This window comes from Tiliqua scincoides, chromosome 12 (assembly GCF_035046505.1).
Source record: "Tiliqua scincoides isolate rTilSci1 chromosome 12, rTilSci1.hap2, whole genome shotgun sequence".
Taxonomy (NCBI): Eukaryota; Metazoa; Chordata; class Lepidosauria; order Squamata; family Scincidae; genus Tiliqua; species Tiliqua scincoides.
The window spans coordinates 14,855,425-14,880,915 of record NC_089832.1 but is presented as its reverse complement, the minus strand read 5'-3'; the positions used below and the strand labels follow the sequence as shown (position 1 = coordinate 14,880,915).

General features: G+C 42.8%; 1 protein-coding gene across 1 annotated transcript in view; it reads right to left on the bottom strand.

Moving 5' to 3' along the window:
- LOC136663275 (fibronectin type-III domain-containing protein 3A-like) overlaps nucleotides 1–25,491 on the bottom strand; it is a 74,848-nt gene that overhangs the window by 40,475 nt on the left and 8,882 nt on the right. Inside the window, exon 2 of the mRNA XM_066640281.1 lies at nucleotides 7,486–7,612. Within this exon, the coding sequence (XP_066496378.1) occupies nucleotides 7,486–7,605 (120 nt within the window). The 5' untranslated portion in view covers nucleotides 7,606–7,612. The remainder of the gene's footprint in view (nucleotides 1–7,485; nucleotides 7,613–25,491) is intronic.

The window sequence follows — 25,491 nt, the reverse complement described above, 5'->3', positions numbered from 1 at the left end:
CCGCAACAGACGCACTCGATTTTGAAAGTTGGAGAGAGAAAAAATGAGGAAAGACAGAAAGACGGAGTATCACTATAAAGTAGGCAGACGGGCAAGAAATTGACTGGAGACTGGGGGACTGGAGAGCTTACCCAGGGAGGGTAGTCTAGTCTAGAGGGTAGAGCCTCCATTTGCCTGAAGATTAACATCCACAAGGTCGCCAGTTCGAGGCCACCGGCACCGTGCGACCTTGAAGCAGCTGGCAAGCTGCAGCTGAGCTGTTCCATCTGCTCGGAGCGTGGGAGGATGGAGGCCAGAATATTAAACCAGATCGGAGTGTAACACCTTGAATGTGGTGGTTCTTGAAAGAGAGAACCTTCTTTCAATTTGTAAAAATCCCTGCGTGGATTTAATAAGCCTGCCTGTGTAAACCGCCTTGAATAAAGTCTTGAATAAAGACCAAGAAAGGCGGTATATAAATACTGTATATTATATATATTATTATTACCCAAATCAATCATTTTGAAGACAAAGTCTCTGGTGGAATTTACTTCATTCTAGGTCTAGCTTGGGCTACTGTTTTAATTGCACAGGCTTGGACCTCAAAACAAAATGGCAGCAACAGTACTCCTACGACCACTGTCTGGGTCCTGACCCATATGCTAAAGAACTTCGCTCTCCAGATGACTATTCTCCCCCTACACAAGCTGTCAATGATTATTCAATGAAGTAAACCCGGCTTTCCACAGACCAGTGGTTTTCAACCTTTTTCATCTCACGGCACACTGGCAAGGCACTAAAACGGTCAAGGCACACCATTAGCTTTTTGACAATTGACAAGGCACACTGTGCTGTCAAATGGGGGCTCACATCCCCCAATGGTCCTCTTGATAAATGACCCTCTCCCAAATTCCCACGGCACACCTGGGGATCATTCGCGGCACACCAGTGTGCCATGGCACAGTGGTTGAAAATAGATAGTTGCCATAGACAGTATTCATTGCACGTCCACCGACATGTTAAAGCACAGCTAATGTTGCACAACACAGTGATATTGTTTCTTATTTAAAAGATCCTGACTTGCTCAGGTATGCCTTTACAGAAGACTGCGCCATCTGTTCAACTGCTTCAATTAAAAGGCAGCCCATGTATACATAAAGGCACACAAAGAGGAGAATAGCACATGAAAGGGCTAAGTGCATTCTTTCTGTGCATTGCAAAGAATCGTTAAAAAAAACTATAAGAACTGCAGAAAACGGATACATGTGTGAAGAGTTCAGTGTCCCATGAAGGCTGGGAGACGTATTGCTACTTAACAGGTTTTCCACAAATTGAATTTTGAGAAGCAAAGCTGTCTGAAAAGCAAAACACGGGTGATATTCTGTCTTGGACTTTTTCAATATGCCTCTTAGTCCCTATAACTATAGAATGTTACTGTAACACACCATGTTTTGGGAAGAGTGAATAATCAGCAGACTTGTTTGGCTTACTAAGTGTTCAAGGTAACCACAAGTAACAAAGCAGGAATAATCCTATTATTTATCTAGGCATTTACATGCTGCTTTTCCACCTTTTAAGAGGTGGCAGCTTAGGTTTGGTTAAAAATAGTTCACATAGTTCAACTTAAAAAGCACAACAGGAGGTGGTGATGATGAATTCTGCCTTGTTGGCTTTTTTCCTTCTCCTCAGAGGTAAGCATTTCTCAGGGAAGGGCACAGATCTGCTTGAGCAACACAACAGGTGGAAGAGGCCATGGTGGATTAAATTCAAACACGTATGAGAATTTACAGACTGCGTTTTCTTGCAGTCACATCACAAATGGCTGCAGATAAAACACTGTCACTTTCAACCAGAAGAGCAAGTGAGCTGAACAGACAACGCATTGTCTGATATCAAAGAAGCATGCCATAAAGGTTGAGCACATGTTTACCACCGCTGGTCCCAACATGCTTGCATAGGAGCAAGTTCCACTGGTCTCTGCGAAACTGCCTTCCAAATCTGTGATTCTGGCCGCCGATCCAAGCTAGGTAAGCCAATGCTAGCTCAACAGGGAAGTTTGCAAATTCCAAACACAGCCAGATAAAGCTGCAAGACTTAAAAAAAAAAAATCTGGAACGGTACACAATGAAGATGTCGCTTCTGCAAAACTGTGCCGATTCACAAATTCTTAAATCAATGGTTGTAAACTACTGAAGGAAGGGGACTTCTTTAAGGAGCTACTCTTGGGTTGCACCCAGAGGAAAGTACCATGTTGCATGCAATTCCTCAATAACTGTCATTACCTGAAGGTGGGGGGAAAAAAAAACCAGTCTGAATTTTTTCACAACGCAGAAGGATGCATTGTCCTTGTTATCTACCAACAGCAACAGGCCTTTGCAACCCCAGGCAAGAACCAATGCTTAAGTCAAGCCAAGGACAGAGCTCTGAAACAAGATTTCCAAACAGCCCCAGCTGTCTTTTCTTTTTTACCATTTTTACAAGATCCAGAGCCTGCAAGCTTTCTGAAAACTAGCTCATTAAATGTTTTTCACTCAAGCACGGGTTCACCAAAATGAAACACGTTACCATTATTTTGGGGGCCAATTGTGTTTTGGAGACACAGAGCTCTCAGATTTATGCTTTGCCCTAAACCACCGCCTTAGGAAGTTTCTTCCCAGTTTACATTAGTCAATGTTAAGCTAGCTACAGAACAAGCAAGCAAAAGCTTATCGATTACTAGTATTTTTAGTTTAAGATAAACTCTTCTAAACCTTGCAAGGCTTCTCATTTTTCTTTAATGTGTGGAAAAGTTGCAAAGGGAGCAAGGGCAGCAAGTTGCACCGTTCAAGAGGGCCAAGATGATGCAATCTGTTGATCAGATAATAGTAATGGAAAAGGTTGATGATGACCTAATGCTACCACAGAAAGTGCCACTGCCAGACCCTTCTTACTGAAAAAGCTTATTCCACAAACCATTAAAACAAAACAGAAGTCATCATGTGCCCCATTTTCCTAGCTTCTGACCCAGTACTTAAGTGCTGAACAGGCCAAACTTTTTATATCTCTAGCAAAAAGTTATGGTACTGTATTCAACCAAGAACAAACAGACCTTTCGTTCCATTCAAAATAAAATAAGAACCAGATTTTTCAACTTTTTCTGCTCCATCTGATCAAAGCTATTCTCATTAATAGCCCATGGAATGTACATAATCCTCAATACCCTGATCATTGTAACAGGGCAGAGAGGTCATCCTTAATTTAAACCTGCAAGAGCTCCTATAAGATTATCATTTTCTACTTTGAATGTTAGCCTTCACAGATTATGTAGCGACAGGGGACAGCCTCCCTCTCTCTCTCTCCCCCACACTCACAGTGCTCTAAGTATCTCATAGGGAGACTGACAGGACAGGCCACTGTACCCTTACAGTGATCATAACAGAGCTGTACACATTTTCCATGCCAGGATAGTTCACCACAGACCACCGCACTAGAGACCAAAAGCATTAGAGTAGAACCGACCAAATGCACTAGAGTAGAATAATTCTGACAAGAGAAAAAAAAATCCTTATTGGACCTGCTTAGAAGATGGATGGCTAATGTGCCTAGATCAGTGCTGCTCAAACTGTGGGTTGGGACCCTCTAGGTGGGTTGCTAGCCAATTGCAGGTGGGGCAAAAGGGCTTATTCCACCTGGAATAAGGAACATTCCTTATAACTCCAAAAGGAGTTATTCCACCTGGTCAAGGAACAGGAACAGTTCAGAGCATTGGTTCCATGTTTAAGCTGATTACTATTACTGTTCATGCACACTACTAAGAACTGGGCCATGTACTGCAAATGAGATGACCTTTTAATTTTAATTGCTAAGTTAATTATTTTTTCAAATTAAGCCAATGTGTACAATTTGGGAAAGTCTACCTTTCAAAAAAAAGCACCAGAACTACCATTATATAGTAACCAGGATGAGAGCCAGGATGGTGAAGTAGTTCAGGAGTTGAACTTAGTTCTAGAAAATCCAGGTTCTAATCCCTGCTTAGTCATGAAGCTTCCTGGGTGACACTGGGCAGCCACTCTCTCTTAGTCTCACCTACCTCACAATGTTGTTGTGACGACAAAAGGAGGGAGAAACTATACACACCACCCTGAGATCCGAGAGTATCAAGAGGAATGCCCTTCCCACTAAGCAACCAAAGCAGTCTCCGTTTCAAAACCAGGTCTGAAGCCTGGCTTCACAGCCATATGGTCTAGACAGAGGCTTTTTTAAAACTGAAAGCCAAGATTCTCCACTGTGCCCAATGCCAAGTTCTGCACATGGGAAACATGAATTCATAAAACCCTGCCTAACTAGGCATTTTTCCCATACCTCATCTTGATTTTTCAAATCAAGAATGCTTTCTTAATTTCTCCACTGACTGTGGCGAAAGAGAAAGGAACAAACTCAGAAGCTGTCAGTTTCAAAACTCTCTTTGTAGAGATATAATAAAAATATTTCTTGAAACTAGCCATTAGTGCAGGAGTTAAGTGTCTTTTCATGTGTTATGTGAAGGCACCATTTAGTCTGGCATGAGGTTACTTTCAAAAAGAATTCTCATCGTAGTCAATATCCTTTTTCATTTAAATTTATAGCTGAGGCAATGCAAAACATCAATTTAAACATCTGCCATTAAAAAAACAAACTGATAACTATCAACTCTATTTCTCCTTTTCCACGGAGCAAGGTAAAGTGCTGGAAGTTTTAATGGACTGGGTGAGGTTCATATCAGAGGTTTGAATGTCTGAGACAAAGGGTCTTCTCAAGGGTAGCACCCCTACTATACAACTCCCTCCTAAGAGAGACTCATCAGGCAGTTCCATTTTCTCTTATGAAAATGGTGAAGACCCCTTTTTTTAAAAAAAGGTTTGGTAGGTATTCAGGGGCTGAGGCTGAATCTTTACATAGGTATTGAAGTGGGTCAATGGCTGAAAATCAAAGCTATTTCTGCCACTGTTTTTATATGCCTGTTTTACCTGCGCTGCCCAATTTTTTTATTTTAGCTGTTGTAAGCAATGAACACTGTTTTAATAATTTTTTTTTAATATTTCTATTATGCTATAAAGATGCTGCTCCCCAACTCCACCCCAACCCTGACAACAAACTAGCTCTGCATGAGTTTTGAAAAATGTCTCTAAGCAGATTTGTTCGTGAAATGAGGACTCCAAGCCATCAGAAACTTTTCCCATGCAGGCTGCATTGAAATGAATGCATAGATGTCTAAGAGTAGCCTGGGTTTTCAAAACTGCATAATTGGGATAGTAAGTTTTTTTTTCTTTAAAAACCCTTCTCAAGTGACTGGTTTTTGAGACTTCCCTACATTTCAAAAGAGGCTTATGTAGCTGCTGAGTTGGCTGCTTTATCAGAAACAGAAATCCAACTTCTTACTGGTTGCATGGAAAAAGAAGAAGCCTTCCCTTAAGGAAGATTCTTTAATGTACCAGTAGAGAAGGCACCAATAAGGAACCTCTGGGGACTCCAGTGCCACAATACCAAGAGATGGTGCACCATTCCTACATGTCACCTGTTTAGACTGAAGAACTTGTGTACAGATTAATACCACTCCAGATTTTAAATATGAAAATACAAAATAGTGCTGCATAGATACAGGATAGTTCCAATTCTCAAGGTTAGTCACAACATGGTCCACTTATATCTTACAATACAGATGCAGATTTAAACTCTCAAAGCATAAAGTAAACCTAAGCTGCAGCCAAACCAAGATAATGCTTTGGTGCTCGCTGAATTGAGAAAGTACACATATATACGTCACGTACAAGAAATGAAAGTCGTTGAGAATTATTTTTTCCCCATTTCAAAATAAGAGTTTTAGTGGAACACTCAAACCACTTCTCCCAGAATAATTTTTCCGGGCAAACTTAGTTTTTAAACCACCTGCTGTTTCTTTTGTAAGGAATTTATTTAAACCATTATGAAATTTTTTAATTGGGAAAGCTTCACTATTTCATGCACACAAAAACAGCAATTCCTTTTCCATCCACAGCACAATTTGGAGAAAAGAGAAAACACGCAAAACATCAGCTGAAAGGTCAACATTTTAATGCCTGCTTCATCATTTTCTAGAACTGTTAAGTTGCAAAATTAGGCAGTTGGTGCTACTTCCAAGGCATTCGTGCCATAAAATGAAAGTAACTCAACTCCTGCGGGCCACAGAAAAATATCTGAAATGTGTATGGAGTATGCAGCTGAATGCTTCAGAATAACTGTGCAACAATTTTTCCTAACAGTAGTAATTTGTTCCAACATTAACATCAGAAATGGGATACACATCACTCCTATGCTATTTGCAGAGTTACTTCAAAGAAGATCTAAGTACTGTTAATTCCTTCCTCTCTAAGAAATAAAGTACTGGATATGCCTTATCAATCTGTATTAAATAGAGAACAACAGAGAATGGAAGAAAACTGTCTCTCTGATGATATATCTCTGTCCAAGTAATAGTTATGCTTGACTCTTAAATTCAGCTATGGCTTTTGATGCTTCCCAGGGCAGACAGCAGTCAGTGCTGAACCCACCAACAATGTTTGAAGCACCAAATTCAGGTACATTTGCTAGCCACCTTCAACCCTTTGAGAGTCTCCTGCTCCCTCAAATGACCCACTTGGTACCCTTAAGGCTTAGAATTGGCTCCCCAGGACATCTGTGTAATGCCTCCTCTCTTACTTCTGTCAAATCTCCCCAAACCTACTTTTCTCTGAGGTCTTTAGCATATTCCATTTGCTCCTATAACAAAACTTAACTATGTGCAACTGAAACCACAGTCTATGTCTCCCTATTTATTCCTGCCTCCATCCTGCCCTTTTTCTGTTGTTCCTTTTGTCAAGATTTGCAAGACTGTCAAGACAGGAACTCATACTCCATGTAAAAATGCACATGGATCAGCGCTTCTCAAACTGGGCATCAGGACCCACTAGCTGAGTTACAAGTCAATTTCTGGTGGGTTGCACAGCACCTAGCTCAGACGCCGTTGAAAATACAGAGTTGAAAATACAGGGAACAGAGCAGCTGGATAGGGCAGGCTGCTGGTGGAACAGAGGCATGGTGCTTTGCACTGCATGGGTGGGAAGAAGGACACAGAAAGGGGGGGAGGGCTGTGTGGTTGGAGAAGGATCCAAGTCTGCATTCTGCTTTAACTACCGAGTCGGAATGTCTAAATGCCAAGCTGTGTAAAATAACAGCATGAATGCGCTGTGCAATGGAACCTTTGGCTGAGCACGGAGACCAACAGGACCAAGGATTCACCGCAGCTTCTAAATCATGTTCACGTTTGCCATCCAGCTAAGTTTTTAATGTTAACAACCAGTCACACAAAGGAGGGGAGCACCCTGGCACACTGCTTGTTATCCAAGTCCCTTGCTACTGCTATAATTACAGAGGGCACGCTCCAAAGAGACTATGCATCTATGTGTTAGCAGAATGGAAAGACAACCTCTGCCTGACAGTGTGGATGTTTCCACATTGCACAGGTCCACTTGCCTGCTGCGCAGTGTCCCCGTTGACCATATGAGGTAGAAGTGGCACTTCATTCAAAATGGGCGTGGCTTCTAATGGCGGTGGCTGGTCTGCCATCATCGCTGTTGACAGTTCCTCTCTCATCAACCACCTGGGAAAACAAGAGACGGTTCCAATGTCAGTAATCATAACCTTTCATTAAACAACAAGAAGAATGGCCTCTGAGGCTTTTTTGTTCACTAACACATGTAAAACAGCGGGTGTTATGAATGAAACCACCAATACTGATCAATAAAGCTTTGAAGCAAAGGTTAAAACATCTAGGGTGTTCAAGAAGCAACAGCGGACGTGTCTTACCAAGATTCTGCACTTAAGAAAAGTGGCAGCATTTTTAAAGAGATACCCCAGGTCGTATTTCCATGTCACTTCATAGACTTTTAAGAACCGAGATTCACATTTTACTATGCCTGTTTTATTCCATCCATACACCATTTTACATGCTTCTGCAATGAGTTAAACAAGATGCTGCGCTTTTATTACCTGTCGCCCCACTGCACCCAGATTTCCGGGCAGACATGCAGCAGTGTGATGGAACAGTAAGTGCCATTCACGCTGCGGAGGGCTGTCTCCACTAGATATGGCCAACAGACTGTAGTTTGCCCTAGGTTTTTGTTTCAAGCTTTCAGGACTGTGAGGACAGGATGAAGACCACATGTAGCACTTAAGACTGGACTATGCAGACAGGAGATGGCACCATTCTCAATGGTTCCCACCAAGTTTTAAAGGGAAAGCACAAAGTTGTTGCAAGCTGGGACAGAAAGAAGATGGGGAGCAACTATTCCCCAGAAAAAATTTTTTAATTAGCTGGGACAGGTTTTGCTTCCCCTCAACTGTGTCCCTTCTTGAAGCTCACTCACTGTCTCCAGGAAGCTCAACGAACCACTGAGTTATGTGAAAGAAAAAAGAGACAAGGAAACCAACAAGATTTGGGGGGGGGAAGGGAATTCGAAGAAACAAATGGATTCACACAGTTTGGGATACACACAGAATGAAGCACCAGGAATTGGGGTAAGTATTCAAGCTTCACATCTGACCCCAAGAGTCCTCTTTCACCCATACAAATGAGCAACTGTCATTTACTCATAAAGGTTCAAGAGAGAGATTCTCATTGAAACGTGCTATTGCAGTGGGGGGACTGGACCCACTCCACCTAACCAAACTGGGGCTAACCCGGACATCCAGGTATCACTAAGAGGGTAGCACACTGCACCCTCCTCAAATTCCCAATACATCAACCCCACCACCCACCTTCCCCTTTGTCCACACCTATTCCAGAATCAGTTTCCTGCAACAGTGACACGATATTAGAATTTGCTAGTCAACATGTAAAAAGCATTCTTTAGTATATGAGGGTAGTCCAGGAGACTCTTAATCATGCTTTATTTCTGTTCTCCATCAACACATCTCGACACACAGAAAAACAACCCAAGCAGGAAACAGCCCTCTGGGAGACACTAGAATTAACTAAACAAGCATTCAGGTTATTAGCTTAAAAATATAACCAGCTGTGAATAACATGCTTTAAACTTTTGAGCTGCAGGTGGCATCATGGAGGGGAGAGGAAGCGAAAAAGAGAACAACGAACAGGTGGACTCCTGAGTATTTCTTAAATTGAGGCTTCTAGCACAAGATACGTTATATTGTATTCTTGAATCAAGAATCATTACTTAAGCTTAAACTTGGTGAAACCACAAGAGAATTAACTACGCTTAAGTAGCAAAATTGTACATTTATAGTCCAGCCCAAAGGCTCAAGGCAGGTAAAAATTTAGAAGCATTACAACTCCAGTAACACAAATTAAAATTCAGTGACATTAAAATACTGGCTTGAAAGTCTCCAGCATCCTACTAGTTCAACGCCAATTCCCTGAACAACAATAAACCCGACAGGTATAGTCTTTCAATGCTTCTAAAACCAGCTGAGTTTGAGCTTTCAGAAGTCGAAGGAGGGTGCAGGGAACAGCCCTGTTGATTCTCATTGAATCAAGAGTCCAACCCGTTGATGACCAGGGCTGAGGACAAGGTGCAACACTATATTCCATCTGAGAGACAGTATATGCTTCCCTTGCCTGTCTCAGTCAATTCTGATATGAGATACAGAACTGGCTAGAACAGGCATTTAAAGGGAATTTGCAAAAAAGTCCAAATGGATACTAACCTGAAAATCTAAAAGTAGAAGTTAAAATAAGTGTACAATTTTAATGTTTAAAAGAAAATTTTATCACACCACAAAGGTAGCTGCCACATGCCCCCGCTCCTAGACTGAACAGCTGAATCCATGAGAGCTAGTACCATGAGGTAGATTATAATGCACTTAATAAGCCAGGAAGTCTGGATCAAATTTTATCTTAGCCACAAACCCCTCTGGGTTCTGACTCACATATTGAAAGACACTGCACTGCGAGACAGTAAACGTCTACCGAATGCGTATCTCAAGTTGGCATCCTTCAGTCTCGGAAGACTATGGTATCACGCTCTGAAAAGTGTTCTGGAACAGAGTGTCCTCTCCAGTGCGCGAAGCCTGGGTAAAGTAGATATGAAGGATAGGCTGTTACCCATGCAGCAAATCCCCCCTCTCCACGTCGCTGAAATAGTCCAATGGAAAGGCAGAAGCCAATACAGTTGGTTCCAGCGGCGTCGCAGGAGTTGCCAGAACGTGACTGTGTTCAGCCATGAACTGCCTCAGGGACTCCGGCTCCGGATTTTGCCTTGAGGTTGACTCCTGAGACCTTTTCCATAACTGGATGTAGCCACAAGGCAGTGGAGGCTTGGGATCAGAGTTTTCCTTCTCTCAGATGAGCTGCCTTCCCAGGCTATCGAGTCCCATCTACCCGGTGGCTGTTTAGTCGCCTCTTACGACAAGTACAGCCAAACCGAGGGCCTATTCTTATCCCCAGCCCCCAGGGAAGTACCTCAAGTGGAGCACCAACATGACCAGAACTGCATATCAGCATCGCCACTACTTGCTCACAGGTATCCAAAAAGGATTTTTGGAACCTTCTTTACATTTCACCAATACAGCCAGGACACTGTATTCTATGATCACATTACATAAACACAGAATTTACAACTGGAGAATCTCTGCATTCATTAACGACTTCTATCCCCAATTTTCTAGCTCGTAAAGTTGAAGATTTCAAAGTGTGCAGGGAACAATGAGGAAAGTTGCCGATTTTGGGGGCAGGGGAGAAAAAATTTGGGGAAGTTGGAGAGAAGCAATACACCGAACAGGGTTTCTGATGGTTGAGGAAAGAGCTCTGATGTTCAGCAGGGTTCTTTCCTCTTCGACTATTATTTAAATAGCATCATCAATGTCGATGATGCTTTGCGTAGAGAAAAGAGATAGCTTCCTGCCCAATCTAGACACAGTACAAGGGAAACTAGAGGGAGGGAGGGGGAGTGAAGGCTGTAATAAACAGGGGAGATATACGTCATTGTTTCAGTTACGCTTCAGTGACAGAGGAGTAGGGAACTACAGCGAGATGCTGAAAGCTTCGAGGAAAAGACAGGGTTTAAGAAGAACTCTGAAGGAAGTTAAAGAGGAAGCAACCCACAAGTGTCCCAAGAGGCAGTTTCAGGCATAAGGGATATCAAGGGCAGAAAGGACACAGCAGGATACCTTTGGATGTTTAAGGGTGGTGGACCACAAGTACCGAGACCATGGAAGGCTGTAAAGGTAAAAACACTGGAACTGGGATCAGACAGACAGCCAATTAAGAGATTTAGGGCGCAATCCTAATCTCTTATGTCAGTACTTTCCAGCACTGGCATAGTGGTGCCAATGGGACGTGTGCGGCATCCTGCAGTTGGGCGTCACTCACAGAAGCCTCCTCAAAGTAAGGGAATATTTATTCCCTTACCTCAGAGCTGCATTGCCCTTATGTCAGTGCTGGAAAGCACTGATATAAGGGGTTAGGACTGCGCCCTTAAGCAGGTGCCCATAAATATCATTTTGCCTTACTAACTAGGAGTCCTCATTACCTGTTCCACATGCCCCTTAGTATACGTTGAGGTCTTCCACAACAGACAATGATTTCTCCGATTTGCCTTCAGCAGTTTCCCCACCCCTCAGAATGCCTTTTAAAGGCATATAAACATCACTTCTGGTTTCCATGAGAAGCTGAAAGCGCAGCTCTGGTTGCGTTTAGAGGTTTTAAGGGGTCCAAATCCGTGGATTTGAACATCTGTGAATTTCAGTATCCGCAGGGGTACCAATGGCTGACCTGTAGTAACTTCTTGTAAAATGCAAAATGCAAGTTTCAAAACGCAACTAATATCCACAATCTTGTTTACGTGTCATAAATCAATAAATATTTCATCTTAAGCACAGAACTCTAGAACCTAACCTGTAGTTAAGTAGGGGATGACCTGTACACCATAATTTTTGTTCTTAAACAGATGTAAAAGTCTGAGTATTCCCAAGGGAACTTAGTACAAATAAAAACATCTTTAAAGAAAACATGGTCCGTGCTTTCATATTACTGTTATTCTATCTTGTCTAACTTACATGGGATGTAGAATACAAACTCAAGGGAGGGCACCAGGATGAGGTCTCTTGTTATCTGGTGTGCTCCCTGGGGCATTTGATGGGCCGCTGTGAGATACAGGAAGCTGGACTAGATGGGCCTATGGCCTGATCCAGTGGGGCTGTTCTTATGTTCTTAACTACAATTCCCAGGAAGCCTTGCAGGTCTCTTGTTATCTGGTGTGCTCCCTGGGGCATTTGGTGGGCCGCTGTGAGATACAGGAAGCTGGACTAGATGGGCCTATGGCCTGATCCAGTGGGCTGTTCTTATGCTCTTAACTACAATTCCCAGGAAGCCTTGCAGGTCTCTTGTTATCTGGTGTGCTCCCTGGGGCATTTGGTGGGCCGCTGTGAGATACAGGAAGCTGGACTAGATGGGCCTATGGCCTGATCCAGTGGGGCTGTTCTTATGTTCTTAACTACAATTCCCAGGAAGCCTTGCAGGTCTCTTGTTATCTGGTGTGCTCCCTGGGGCATTTGGTGGGCTGCTGTGAGATCCAGGAAGCTGGACTAGATGGGCCTATGGCCTGATCCAGTGGGCTGTTCTTATGCTCTTAACTACAATTCCCAGGAAGCCTTGCAGGTCTCTTGTTATCTGGTGTGCTCCCTGGGGCATTTGGTGGGCCGCTGTGAGATACAGGAAGCTGGACTAGATGGGCCTATGGCCTGATCCAGTGGGGCTGTTCTTATGTTCTTACAAACAGAACATGTATTCAGAATTTTTATTTAATCCAGAGGACCCAAAGAACCATGAAAAGAAAAATGCTGCTAAAATTATGCCGTAAGTGCCAGTGTATGCCAAGTACTATAAATTCTAAACTATATATGCACAAGCAAAAGGACATATGCTGGATTTAATTTGCTTTTCTACAACACATTCTAGCAAGAGTTTAAAACAGCATTCCATGATTGGAGCACAGCTCCTGCATTCTAATGGCATTTTTAAATCCAGCGCAGTATATACGCTATCTCGACAAGAACAGAGCTACTCTGGGCATCATTACTGCTGGGTGGGTGACATCAATATTGATATGGTGCTCTTCCCCAAAAGCATCCATGCTGGCTCTGACTACCTCTTGCCCCATGCAAAAGACAATATACAGTACTCAGGCAAACTGCTTTCCACTCCATCTCCTCCCCCCCGCCCCCCCCAAAGCACTCACTGCAGAAATATACACCCAACTGCTTCAAAGCAATTGCAACTGCTCTGGTTACTACGATGTGAAGACACAACTGCATACCCTCTAGCAGGATGATAAATGGGAAGGTTCCTGTGGAACAATCCAGTTACCTCCACAAGAATGCTGCTTCACAAAGTACAAGTGAGAGTGCCAAAAGCAGAGGAAGCAACACACAGCAATACAAAAAATGATCACAAACAATTCAAAATTGTGCAAGAAATAACCAGAAGATTCCAAAAAGGAAGACATGGTCTTTGATAAATTGTCCACGTTCTGCAGGCGTCAGGTATTGTCCTAGGAGAGGGGTTCAGCCCAGGGAGCCCCTCTAGATATCCTGATCCCCTGGGCTGGTGGCAGTAGATTCAAACTACCAAGGATTTTCCCCAGTAAGTTGTATATCCAAATGAAGGGGAAGAGAGGAGAATGGGAAAGAAATAAGCATGCTATATCAGGCGCTACTGCCCTGGATCAGCACACATTTGCTGGTGGTCCCTCTCTACACCCTCAAACGGGCAGATATGGTATAGAGCAGGGGTGCTCAATAGGTGGATCGCGATCTACCAGTAGATCGCGAGGCAAATTGAGTAGATCGTGGAGCCCTGCCTCTCCAAACTGTTAATATGTCAGTTTTGTCTAGTGACTAGACGAAACTGACATATTTAGCTGACACTAAACTGACACTGAAACTGACACTTTAGCTGCTCTTCAGGCATGCAGCAACAAAACCGACGAAACTGACTAGACTCCAGCAGGGGCTCCATACATTAAAGGGGGTGTCTGTCAGACGCTTCCTTCCCCCCTGGTAGATCTCCGGGCCTTGCTGGGTTTCAAAGTAGCTCTCGAGCAAAAAAGGGGGGGGGACGACCCCTGGTATAGAGGATGAGCTACCACCTTGCCTGGGTGACCAGAAGCCACGGGCAAGAGACAAACCGGATGGGTCTGAAGTGTGATGGAGTCAGTTGCTAAGAAAACGGATCATATCCTGAAAACCAGCCTGAGGTGTGTTTTGTAGCTGTTTGTGGAAGCTTGGAAACCGCAAGAGCTGTGCAGTCAGGATGACGATCGCACTATGAAGAGAAGCATATGGAGAAAGGAAGGGTCCTATGAGTTTTTCCTCACAGAACAGCACTTGGGAAACCCCATCTGAAAAAAAAATGGGGTTTATGGTTAGCCTGTCTATGTAAACGTCCTTGAGTCTGAAAGACTCAGGTCTACAAGAAAGGTGGCATAAAAATGAATGAACAAATTAATGAATAATAAATATTATTCAGGAAACTTTACTGAAAGTTATGCAGAAAACTTTTAATATTTAATTAAATATTAATAATATTTAATATTTAATTAAATACTAATAATATCTTCTGAAATATTATTCTGAAAACTTTTCTCATGCAGGAAACTGTTCTGAAAATACCTCCTTTTGAAGGGTCTCTGTTGGAAGCCTGTCACTTCAAAATCTGAAGCGGAATGATTTCAAAAATCATTCGAACTTCAAAAGGAGATCGGAGGAGAAAAAACCGAATTAGAATTTTTAAAAAAACTTGGCACCATCACAGGAGGTCTGAATCACAACTTGAAATTCATTACAGTTAACTGATTTAGCACTGCAAGGAAATTATTGCTAATTGTGCTTTGTCACTGGGTTGAGCTTGCATAATTTTGTCACAGATCAGCTCGTTTCGTTTCCTCTTGCAAATTCACTCTGCATGTACGTGCCGAGGATGTCACTTTGTGCTTCTGATGAAGTGGACTAGACTCCACAAAATCCTGAAATAAACTTCTTAGTTTTTAAAGGTACCACAGTACTCTGTTGTATTTGCCACTACAGACTACATAGCTACTCTTCTGGAACAACGAATTAGGAACGAATCCAAGGCCATTTGATCACAAAGCAGGTGTTCTGTGATTGAGCTTTGACCTCTCCCATAAATAAGAACAGTGATTTGTGAAGTATGAACTCAAGACTTGACTTTTAGAGGAAAACAGAATTGTATATAGCAGTGTTTTCCAAACTGTGGGTCAGGACCAATCAGTGCATTATGAGCCGATTTTTGGTGGGTCGTGAGAAGTTTCTGAAACATTAAAAAAAAACACAACTTTGCATACACCCTTGCCCAATTTGCAGAAGAAAATTATTAGCCGGAATACTAACTTGTGGTATGAGGTAATCTTCGTACTCCAAAGTTTACAAGTTACATATTCCGATTTTCTCTAGTAACTGGCATACCGAAGAACACATGTGAATCCAGCTTTTGCCTTCTGTCTGGCCCGGAGTCTCTAACTGTACATCTTGCTCTCCAGTTCAGCTTTCTGGGTATACTGGAATGACTATAAAGGTTTGGAGAAACATACCCTTTCTAGGGAGAGTCTAGCAAATGTCTATGCACACATACTACAGCTAAGGTCTCTAGCAACCTCGGGAGTACAGCACCCTGATAATTATTATCAATAAATAAAATATTTCTAGTTTTTTTTTTTTATTTAGTGGGTCACAATGCATTGTTGTTTTTAAGAGTGGGTCCGTGTGCTAAAAAGTTTGGGAATCACCGGTTTATACAAAAACTGGGTTAAGAGGACATGTCAGTAACTAGGGCTGCATATTTCCTCAGGCTGATGTGATGTCCAGCTTTTCTTCCTTTTAGTACAAGTGTCACTTGGTACCAACCACACATAAGAAAGTCCGCAGCTATGAAGCACAACTTATGGAACATGTGAGACATGTCCCTTATCCTAGTTCTTTAAAGATGTGTTGCAAGCTCTCAACACATATTTTAGTCATGCACAGCTGTTCAGAGCAACAACAAAATAAAATGACATTTCTCTAATAGCACATTCAGATCGGATTGTTTAAAGGACAAAGGAGGATTTATTGAGCAGATAAATGACCTGTAGTCCAAACTGACATGTCCAGAGAACAATTTAGATTATCAAGTCTTCTAAAATTTATTTCCTCCATAACTCCAAAAAAGAAGCACAATCCACGCCTTAAAAACCAGGTTGCACACCAAGTCTTTTGTACAACAGGTTTTTTATTGTTGTTTGGTATTTTCAGGTTGCTGAATGGCACACAAAATACTAAATTGTGGATTGGTGTACAACACCATCCCATCTAAAAGTCAGCAGTTCAGCTACACCAAGGAGAAGACAAGACTGCATGTCAGATACTACTATGGCTGAAGCTGAACCAAGCCTCCCATTTCTTTTAGGGCTTGCAATTGCACAGAAACCACCAATTCTCCCCTGCCCCAGTTTGCTATTCAATTTCAAGAAACCTGAAATTCAGTCCATTACTTTCGTTTTTAACCTTCAGGGTCAAACAATCAGAGGTTCTAAAATTATATTTTAATTTAAAAGCAGTCAAATAAATCAGTCCACATGACTGAAATCTTCCACAAACCTGGAATTTCTAGCATCAGTCACCCTTGCTATCCCGCCCCCACATAAACACATCTGTAACACCTTGGTGGATTGCTTTTGAAAGAGGATTTCTTCACTGCAGGAGGACCACACATGAATGTTTCAAGTAAACTGGTTTCCATATTAGAAGATTCAAGGGAGGTCAGAAAATAAGGCTTTTGACTGAAGCCTAGTTATAACTTAAATGTGGAGAGGAAGGGGACCTCCATAGACCACCATCTCGCCATAATAGCAATCTGTTCATAACTAAAGATATGTTTTTATTAAATCTTTAGAAATAGTTTAAGTTTTTTCCCAAGAGAACTTATATGCACCCCTCTCCTGTGTATAAGACTTGGCTTCTGGCCAGAAAAACACCACAGATTAGACTGAGATGAGAGAAATGTTTCTTAGGCCTAACCTAACAAGGACAAGCAAACATTTTCTGTATTCACAGATGGAAAATGCCCGCATAATTAATGTGAAACAGCTTTAGCTGTGGTGGGGATAAACCACTGCAGGTAACACACACACGGAATTCCTGAAACACAAATCTCCAGAAGAACCTTCCTATGTTAAGAGTCTCCCCTACAACATCCCATTCCCTACTTCTCAAATTAAGCACACACAGCAGCAAACTTTCAATGATTGCAAAAGTGTCTTGCAGAATCATTTGCTGCTTATTAGCAACAGCAGATGTTACCTTTATTATAAGGGCCTGCATGGCTTGAATGCGTCTCAGGCACTCGTTTTCCATCGAGACAGCCTAAAGCTGCGGTTCTCAGAACTATGGGTCCTGACACAATGTGGGCAGTGAAACCAACAAGCTGACAGTCAGCAAGGAAAATGTATTGAGCCCTATGGAAAGCTAAACAGAGAAGCACGTGCATATTTACTAGGCAACAAGTGCCTTGGTCCACTTTGAAGGGCAGGCTAAGGGGACTGAAACTCTGCCTAAGGTATATTTTGTAGTTCAAACTATTATTTTTCTACACTCAGCCGCAATAGGAAACAATATGCAATGCTTGACACAAGCCCTATCGCCCGGATCGAGCTCCTTTCTGAGCTTAACAGGTGGGCTTATACAAGCCACTATCGTGAAAACATGCCAGAGAATTACTGAGGAGTGGATGAAGATTATGTTCTCTGTCCAGATTACACTGTGCTTTCTCCTTCTCACACATGCCAGGATCATGACAGTCAAAACCTGCTGCCATTCAAGAAGCAGACTGAGGGCTCAATCCTATCCAATTTTCCAGTGCTGGTGCAATTGTACCAGTGGGGTGTGTGTTGCATCCTGTGATGGAGGGGCAGTCACTGGGGCCTTCTTAAGGTATGGGAACATGTGTTCCCTTATCACGGGGCTGCATTGTGGCTGCATTGGAGCTGGAAAGTTGGATAGGACTGGGCCCTGAATCTGATGAATTGCCCAGGGCGCATCATGTGTGGCTTGTAGTCGACTGTGTTTCCTGCTAAACTGAACTGTCCAGAGTTGCAGCTCTAAGTAAGAAAGTAATTCTGCACATGCCCATATTCAGTAGAAGTAATTCTGAACTGGGCATACCAATTAGCATGACAACCTTTAAATAAAGATCTGAAATCTTATGGCTGAAGATAGGAGAAAGGAAAGTAGGAAACCAAGTAGGATTTCTAGGAGTCAGTGAGGCTGCTTCTTGGCCTGCTAATAGGGGTACTCATTTCTGTTTCCAATTCCGTTCCTTGACTTGGGAGCCTGGCATGAAATTTTTGACTTGAGCCAGAATACACAAATTCCTACGTGCAGCAAAGTGGAAGGCCACCCCACGAGCCAGATTTGCCTTCCATTTTTTTTTAAATATTTTGAGCACTAGCAGCTATGATCTCTTTCCTCATTTGAACTTGACCATGCCCTGAGGTCTGCATCGGACACCTATTCTTGACCCACCTTTAATTGAAACTCATCTGAAAGATAACAGGAACTAGACCTTTTCAGTGACAAAGTCACATTTGTGGAACACTCTCCCGGTGTTTTCAGAAGGGTTCCACGCTGCTGTGTGGACCCTCTCTGCTGCTGCGTGACACCGCAACTCTGTCGTGACATTATCTCTGGATGCTTGGGGGTGGCAACACACATCATTGCCAAAGGTCTGGGTTGCCAAGCTCTGAGCTGTGCTGAGCTTGGCTTCAGGCTTCACAACTACACAGCTCAGCAAGAGCAGTGCTCTCTCCCCAGGGAGGTGCGGCGGGCTCTATCCTTTACCAGTTTTAAACATCATTTGGAAACATTCATTTTTTAAGTTGACATTTGTCCAGTAAAACCTTATTGCTTTTTGTCCAGTAGCTGTTTCCAGTGTATTTTATATTTTGTCAGCCATCTTGTATCTTTTTTTTTCTCGATGAAACTGAGACTTGCACCATCTGGTATCGGTCTGCCTGGTTTTTTCAGTCTCTCTCTCTCTCAAAGCTTGTCACAAAGCACTGGTGGTTCATTTTTCAGATCCTGAAGGACCCAACAAATCCTCTCTTGGTGGCGGGGGGGGGGGGGGAGAACATGACCAAGACTCAAAATCATGCATGGTGCAGAGAAAGCAGGCAGAGAGAATGTTTTTTAGTTTGTTTTAATCTCCATAGGGGTCATCCAATGACACTGACTGGGAGATGATTCTGGATGTATACAATAAACAAAAATGAATGAAAAAATGCACATTGGGGCAAGAAATCAAAACTTCATGTATACGCTAATGAGTTCTGAGATGTCTGTGATGGATCAGGAGAGAGATCTTGAGATGCTGGCGAACAGCTCAATGAAAGTATCAATCCAGTATGTGGTGGTGGTGAAGACGACCAATTTCATGCTCAGGAACATGCCCTCCCGTGCTATCCAAGGTTCCCCCACTTGTATGCTTTTGACATCCCGCAGGAGTCAGAAACCTGCATCTCACAGGTCAGATCCAACCTGCAAGAAGCTCAGAGCTCAGATTTGGAGGCAAAGTCACCCTCCCAAGTTGCCGTATGCCAAACAGGGAATGGTGAAACCATCATTCCTTAACCCGCCGCACAACAATTTGGGCAAGAAGTTCTGCCTCCCAAGCTGAGCTCCGCATAGCTGGGTCCAGGTGCTCAGTAATCCGGATGTTTGATGTGACAATGATGTCACATCAGGCCCCTTTAAACAAAAAGGTTGTCAACCTCTGCCTTAAGGGCTTCTTAGGACGTGAAAGGCCGGGATAAACGTCCAAATAAACAGAATCATAGTTTTCCTAGAGTGTTTATTCTTTCTTTCCCTGAAAAATTCAGTTCTCAAGTGTCAGGGAAGGGAGGAGAGGGAAGGAAGTCTCTCTCCTTGCTGACACCAGAGCAAGCCGGAGGGAGTAGCAGTCCATTTACCCCTCCCCAGTTCTTATAGACATTAGAAATGAAGAAGAACTTGGATGAAGAAGAACAATCCTGGTATGGAATACAGGCACATATTTAATAAGCACAGAGTTTCGTATTTTAAACTGTTAATGTTGCAAGCCTCCTAATTAGGTTATGAATAGATCCAGGGAGAGGCATGCAAACTGACTGCTTGGAATGATACTTCTAATTCCTGAGAATTTCGATTAAAATGCCAGGCACCAGTATTATGTGGAAGAAACATCAGTGGAACAGAGGTTCACAAATCTGGTCACCAGATTCCCTATATAGCAATTCTAGAAGTTGTAGAGAAATGAGGGAGGGGCTTTAACTGTGTCTAGTGGAGTGGAGGAGCAGAGTGGAGTAGAGTGGAGGAGTAGAGTAGGAGTGTGTCAGGTAGAGTGGAGGAGAACCACCTCCACTCTACCTGTCCCCAAGTCTATGCAACATGGTGGTGGGGACGGGTCCTTATTGTTTCTTTCTTCAAAGCCTGCCAGAAAGCAAATAGCCCCAGGAGTCTCCAATGACCAATGCAAAGTGGACAGAGGCGACATTCAAACAATCCTCCAAATCCTGGTTTAAGAAACAGAAACAAACCCTATGCTGCCTCTTCTTCCAGCTTAATTCCTAATTTAATCAAACCACTGTTTGTGGGAAAATAATAGTTTGACCAAACCAGGAAGTGATTTTATGAAATGATATGAGAAAGGGAAGGAGGGAAAGAGGGGAAGCATGCAAGCACAGGACTCATCCTTGATGTTTATTCCCAGCTCCCTGAACGCAGCCAGAGTCACTTCTCATGCTGTACTATTTTGCCTTATATTAGGCATATTCTGCTGGCATTTGCCTATCAATAAAATTCCTTTGCTCCTCCCCGTGGAGACAAGCTGGGGAATACAGAGGTGGGCACCCCTTTCTAATCTCCTGCCTAAGGCACCTATTTCAGTTGGCCTCATAGATAGGCTGGCCTGGCTTGTATCATGTATATTTATTCATGTGAGAGAATGTGGATTCCCCCTCCCCAACCACAAACTGGAAAAATCCAGAGCTCCTAAAATGCAACACTATTACCCAGGAATTTGAAATATTTTTCCTTGCCTAGTTCATCCTCCCATCAGAGGAAAAAAAAAAAAAAAAGAGCTTCCCTCCAAGACACTCTCTATATAACCAAAGAAATGTTAAAGAGGAGAACTGATGAATACTCAAACTCTAGACAAAAAACACTCCGAAGCTGCAATTCTCATTACCAAAGCAAATGCCTTTTCAAACAAAATCTTATTTCCAAGCACTGGATGGGCAACTACAAGCTATACTCCCCCTCAAATGCCTACACAAAATCAACTTCGTTGACAGTTAAAAAAAAAAAAAGTTGGTTATCGTCACAATATTTTACTTTTGAAATAGCTTCATTTGTCAGAACTTTCTTCTACATCAAGGTATCCTAGTCTGCACAACATGTACTACCATGAGAAAGAGGAATTGGCATCATTTCACTTGCTGTGTAGGAAGCAAACGACAAAAACACTCAGCACACTGTGCAAGCAAAAGTTATGGCATCCTGAGAAGTCTACAAGTAATAAAAGCGAGGTAAATGAGAAGGTCAATTTAAAATATATTTCATACTCTAGAATCACAACAGAAGAAATTCTACTCTGGCAAACGCTCAAGAGCAATGCCTTTTAATGTTCTTTATTGTCTACAAAGCTTATGAATCATTTCTCCAAATCAACACGAGCAGGCACAGTGACGTACAATGCAATGCTGAAAACAGTTGCGCAAAACCACAATTAAAACACAGGCCAGAAATTAAAAGCATAACAGTGTTAAAAGCCAACAGAACAGCTACATAATGCATTTCCAATATTTGACCAAGGCAGTGCACATGGGTGATGAATTTAATGTGCAAGTATGCATTTTATTCAATATGCAAACTTCCATTTATAGTGGGGGTCTCCAAACTAGGTCCAGGGGCCAGATCCGGCATTTGGAGATAGCCCTCCCCTGTATGAGCATTGCTTATGATTTTTCCTGGCACCCAATCTCAACACAGGGAGACTCTGGGCAGTCGCATCTGCCCAGACATCCTGTCACAAATCCATCGGGGTGATGGGCAATAGATGCGACTGCAGCATCAGGATTCAAAGAAGGTGGGAGTCACACTGAACTCACAATTTAATAAAGTTTCAGCTCCAGACCAAACTTTTAAACCAATTAAATACATTTCACTGCAACCCTCCCCCCCCCCAAAAAAAACACTATCAAATCAAATATTTGTTCTTCATCTGTTGGAAAGACTTCTGAGTTATTTAAACAAAACACACTTAAATCTGATACGGCATACTTTTATTTAGTGCCAATTACCAAATAAAACTCATTTTCCAGCAAACCCATCACTGCATTTTTGACTAGATCAGGGTCGCTAACCCACAGCACACAGGCCACAAGTGGCACACAGACACTTTGTAAGTGGCTCACTGTGGGGCCCTCTGCCTCAAGTTCCTGGTGGAGGTCAGGTCTACCCTTTGGGTACCCAGGGTATCTCTAGGCAGAGACCAGGTCTATCCTTGGCTTTGAGAGGCCACTATGGGAGATCTGGCATCCACCTTGAGATCCAGGGGGTGGGGTCTGGTTTACCAGCCACTCAGTGGCACATTTGACACCCAGGGCCAACCGCCCCTCACTTGGTATAGTACTGGTTGACTGGCACATTCAAGATTCTCTACATAAAAAGTGGCATGTGGCGTGCTGCAGGTTGGCCACCTCTAGATCATGTAAGATCCTGCTCTCTATAGTTATACCAGAGCACTTCACTGTTCCTAACCATCCTCAGTATTCTCCATCCCGGTCTGCTTTGTGACTTGCCCACCAAACCACAGAACTTCCCCCTCTGCTTTCATTCAAAAATGATAACTACCATCAAATGCATAAATGAGAATTTAAAGGAGGCCTGTGTTTCCTACTGTTCTACTATCTACTTCTACTTATGACACAATCCTAACCAACTTTACAGCACTGGCATAGTTGTGCCAGTGGGAGATATGCTGCACCCTGCAGTTGGGGAGCAGTCATGGAGGCCTCCTCAAGGTGAGGCAATGTTTGTTCCCAAAGTTGCTTTGCCCTTATGTCAGTGCTGGAAAGTGGGTTAGGATTATGGCCTTAGTCATTCAAGAATTTCAATTTTCTTAGATACAAGGAACAGATTTTGAGGTACCAATTATTTTTTGTCTAGGCCCAATTATAATTTAGATTGGTAAATAGTAATGAAAAATTCATTAACAGTGCAAGCCTGTGTATGTCTACTCAGCAGTAAGCCCCCCTGTGATCAATGAGGCTTAGAAGGTTTGCATAGGAGTGCAGCCAAAGAAACTCTACCACTGGAGGCCAGGTAGATAAACCTACAATAGCCCACGAATCAGCTATCTGTATACAGCTAAAGTTCTGAGATGAACATAGTTTAGACACAAAATCTGGCATTCTGATTCCCTGGGTCAGTTGCGGAAAGAGATTCCTTGTACCAAGTGTTGTTGGAGCACCTCTCAAAGACCACACAGACCCTGGCTAAACTCTCAGAATTGTGAGCAGGTTCAGAATACTGCCAGCCTCTCCTTCACTTCTCCTACACACCACTCGCAACAACCTTCAAGCCATTCCATTCCCATGCCAAAATAAATGTTTGTGCTGGTTCAGGCAAAAGGACCCTGATCTATGAGATCATTTGTGTGCAACATCTGTGCAAAGCCAAGGATCCTGGGAGCTCCAGTGGGCACAGCCTTTTGTAGTGATCAGGTTGCAGGATCACTGAGAAATAGTTTGTCTGCACCGATCAATATACACAGAAAGGCTTGTTTTAACACGAGTGAGGGAATAAATTATGGCCGTTTCCACAATAAGCTCTTCAAGAATGTAATAAAGAGTTCAGTGTGTGTTCCTCACCCAGGAATGAAAACTTTTCATTTAAAGTCTGGTTTGCAGAAGAGATAACAGCTAAAAACCTACTATCATGACCTTGGCAAACTTAATCACAACTTGACTCAAATGAAGGTGAAAAGGGGGGGAAAATGTATAAAGCTTGTTTCAGTAGCAGTCTGCAGTGACAAAGAACATTCCTTTGGGAAGCTTTTCTCTTTGATAGAATAAGGTAATCATCAACTTTCAAGTCTGCTTTCTTTCCCTTCCAAAAAGCCTATCAAAAACTTATATCCAGAAAAGATGTTCTAAACAAGGCGAACTAAAAGATTTATTATATCAATGAGTGTGCAGAAAGTACACTTGATTTAATCCATGTCTTGGGGAGCATTTTAAACATATCACATTTCAATTCACTCCCTCACTGTATCCTATATACAATCTGCCTGTTTCCTATATGTACAGGCTACCTCCTCCTGGTAGCCTGTACATATACAGCCTGATAAGAATAGGCCCTCCGTTTGGCGGTACTTGTCATAAGAGGTGATTAAACAGCCACCGGGTAGATGGGACTTGTCAGCCTGGGAAGGCAGCTCATATGAGAGAAGGAAACCTCTGATCCCAAACCTCCACTGCCTTGTGGCTAAATCCAGTTATGGAAAAGGTTTCAGGAGTCAACCTTGAGGCTAAATCCGGAGCCAGAGTCCCTGAAGCAGTTCATGGCTGAACAGTCACATTCTGGCAACTCCTGCGACGCTGCTGGAACCAACCATATTTGCTTCTGCCTTTCCATTGGACCATCTCAGCGACGTGGAGAGGGGGGATTTGCAGCATGGGAAACAGACTATCCTCCATATCTACTTTACCCAGGCTTTGCGCACTAGAGAGGACACTCTGTTCCAGAACCACCATTCAGAGCGCGATACCATAGTCTTCCGAGACTGAAGGATGCCAACAACCTCCTCCTGGAACTATAAGCTCAAGATTTTCCTTGACTCATCATTTATATATCACTGCCTCCAAAAGCTTAAATATAGAATACAGCCATTTCGTCAACAATAAATTTGTGCAAGTGACCAAACTGATTCTGTTCTTCAGGAACCTGGGGAGGAATTTTAAGACAGGACTGTGAAGTAGGCTGGCTTAGCTTCTGCAAAATGAAATGAGCCAAAGGTATCTCGGTGAATGCAAGCTCAACTACAATGATGCACATTCACTATTTCTAAAATAAAAAATTTGACCAGGAAGACAGGATGGTCAATAACAGAGGTGTAGGTTAACTTCTGTCTCAAATAATTATGCAAAAACTAGTGTACTTCTTTAACGAGGGACTAGTTTTTGTACCTCTCACACACAAATCCTACGATGCAATGAGAAGGCTCACCTGAGATTCACCTGAGAATCAGTAGTATACTACATAGAAAACTGCCAGTTCTCAGCACACGTTAGTCCCAAATCCTAAATGCCACTTTTAAGTGTCCTTAAAACCAATGGGGGTCATTTCCAACGACAGTCAATTCTTGCTATCCCTGGGAACGAAAGTCATGCCATCCACATGTCATGCCGTCCACTGCCTGTTCTCTGCTAA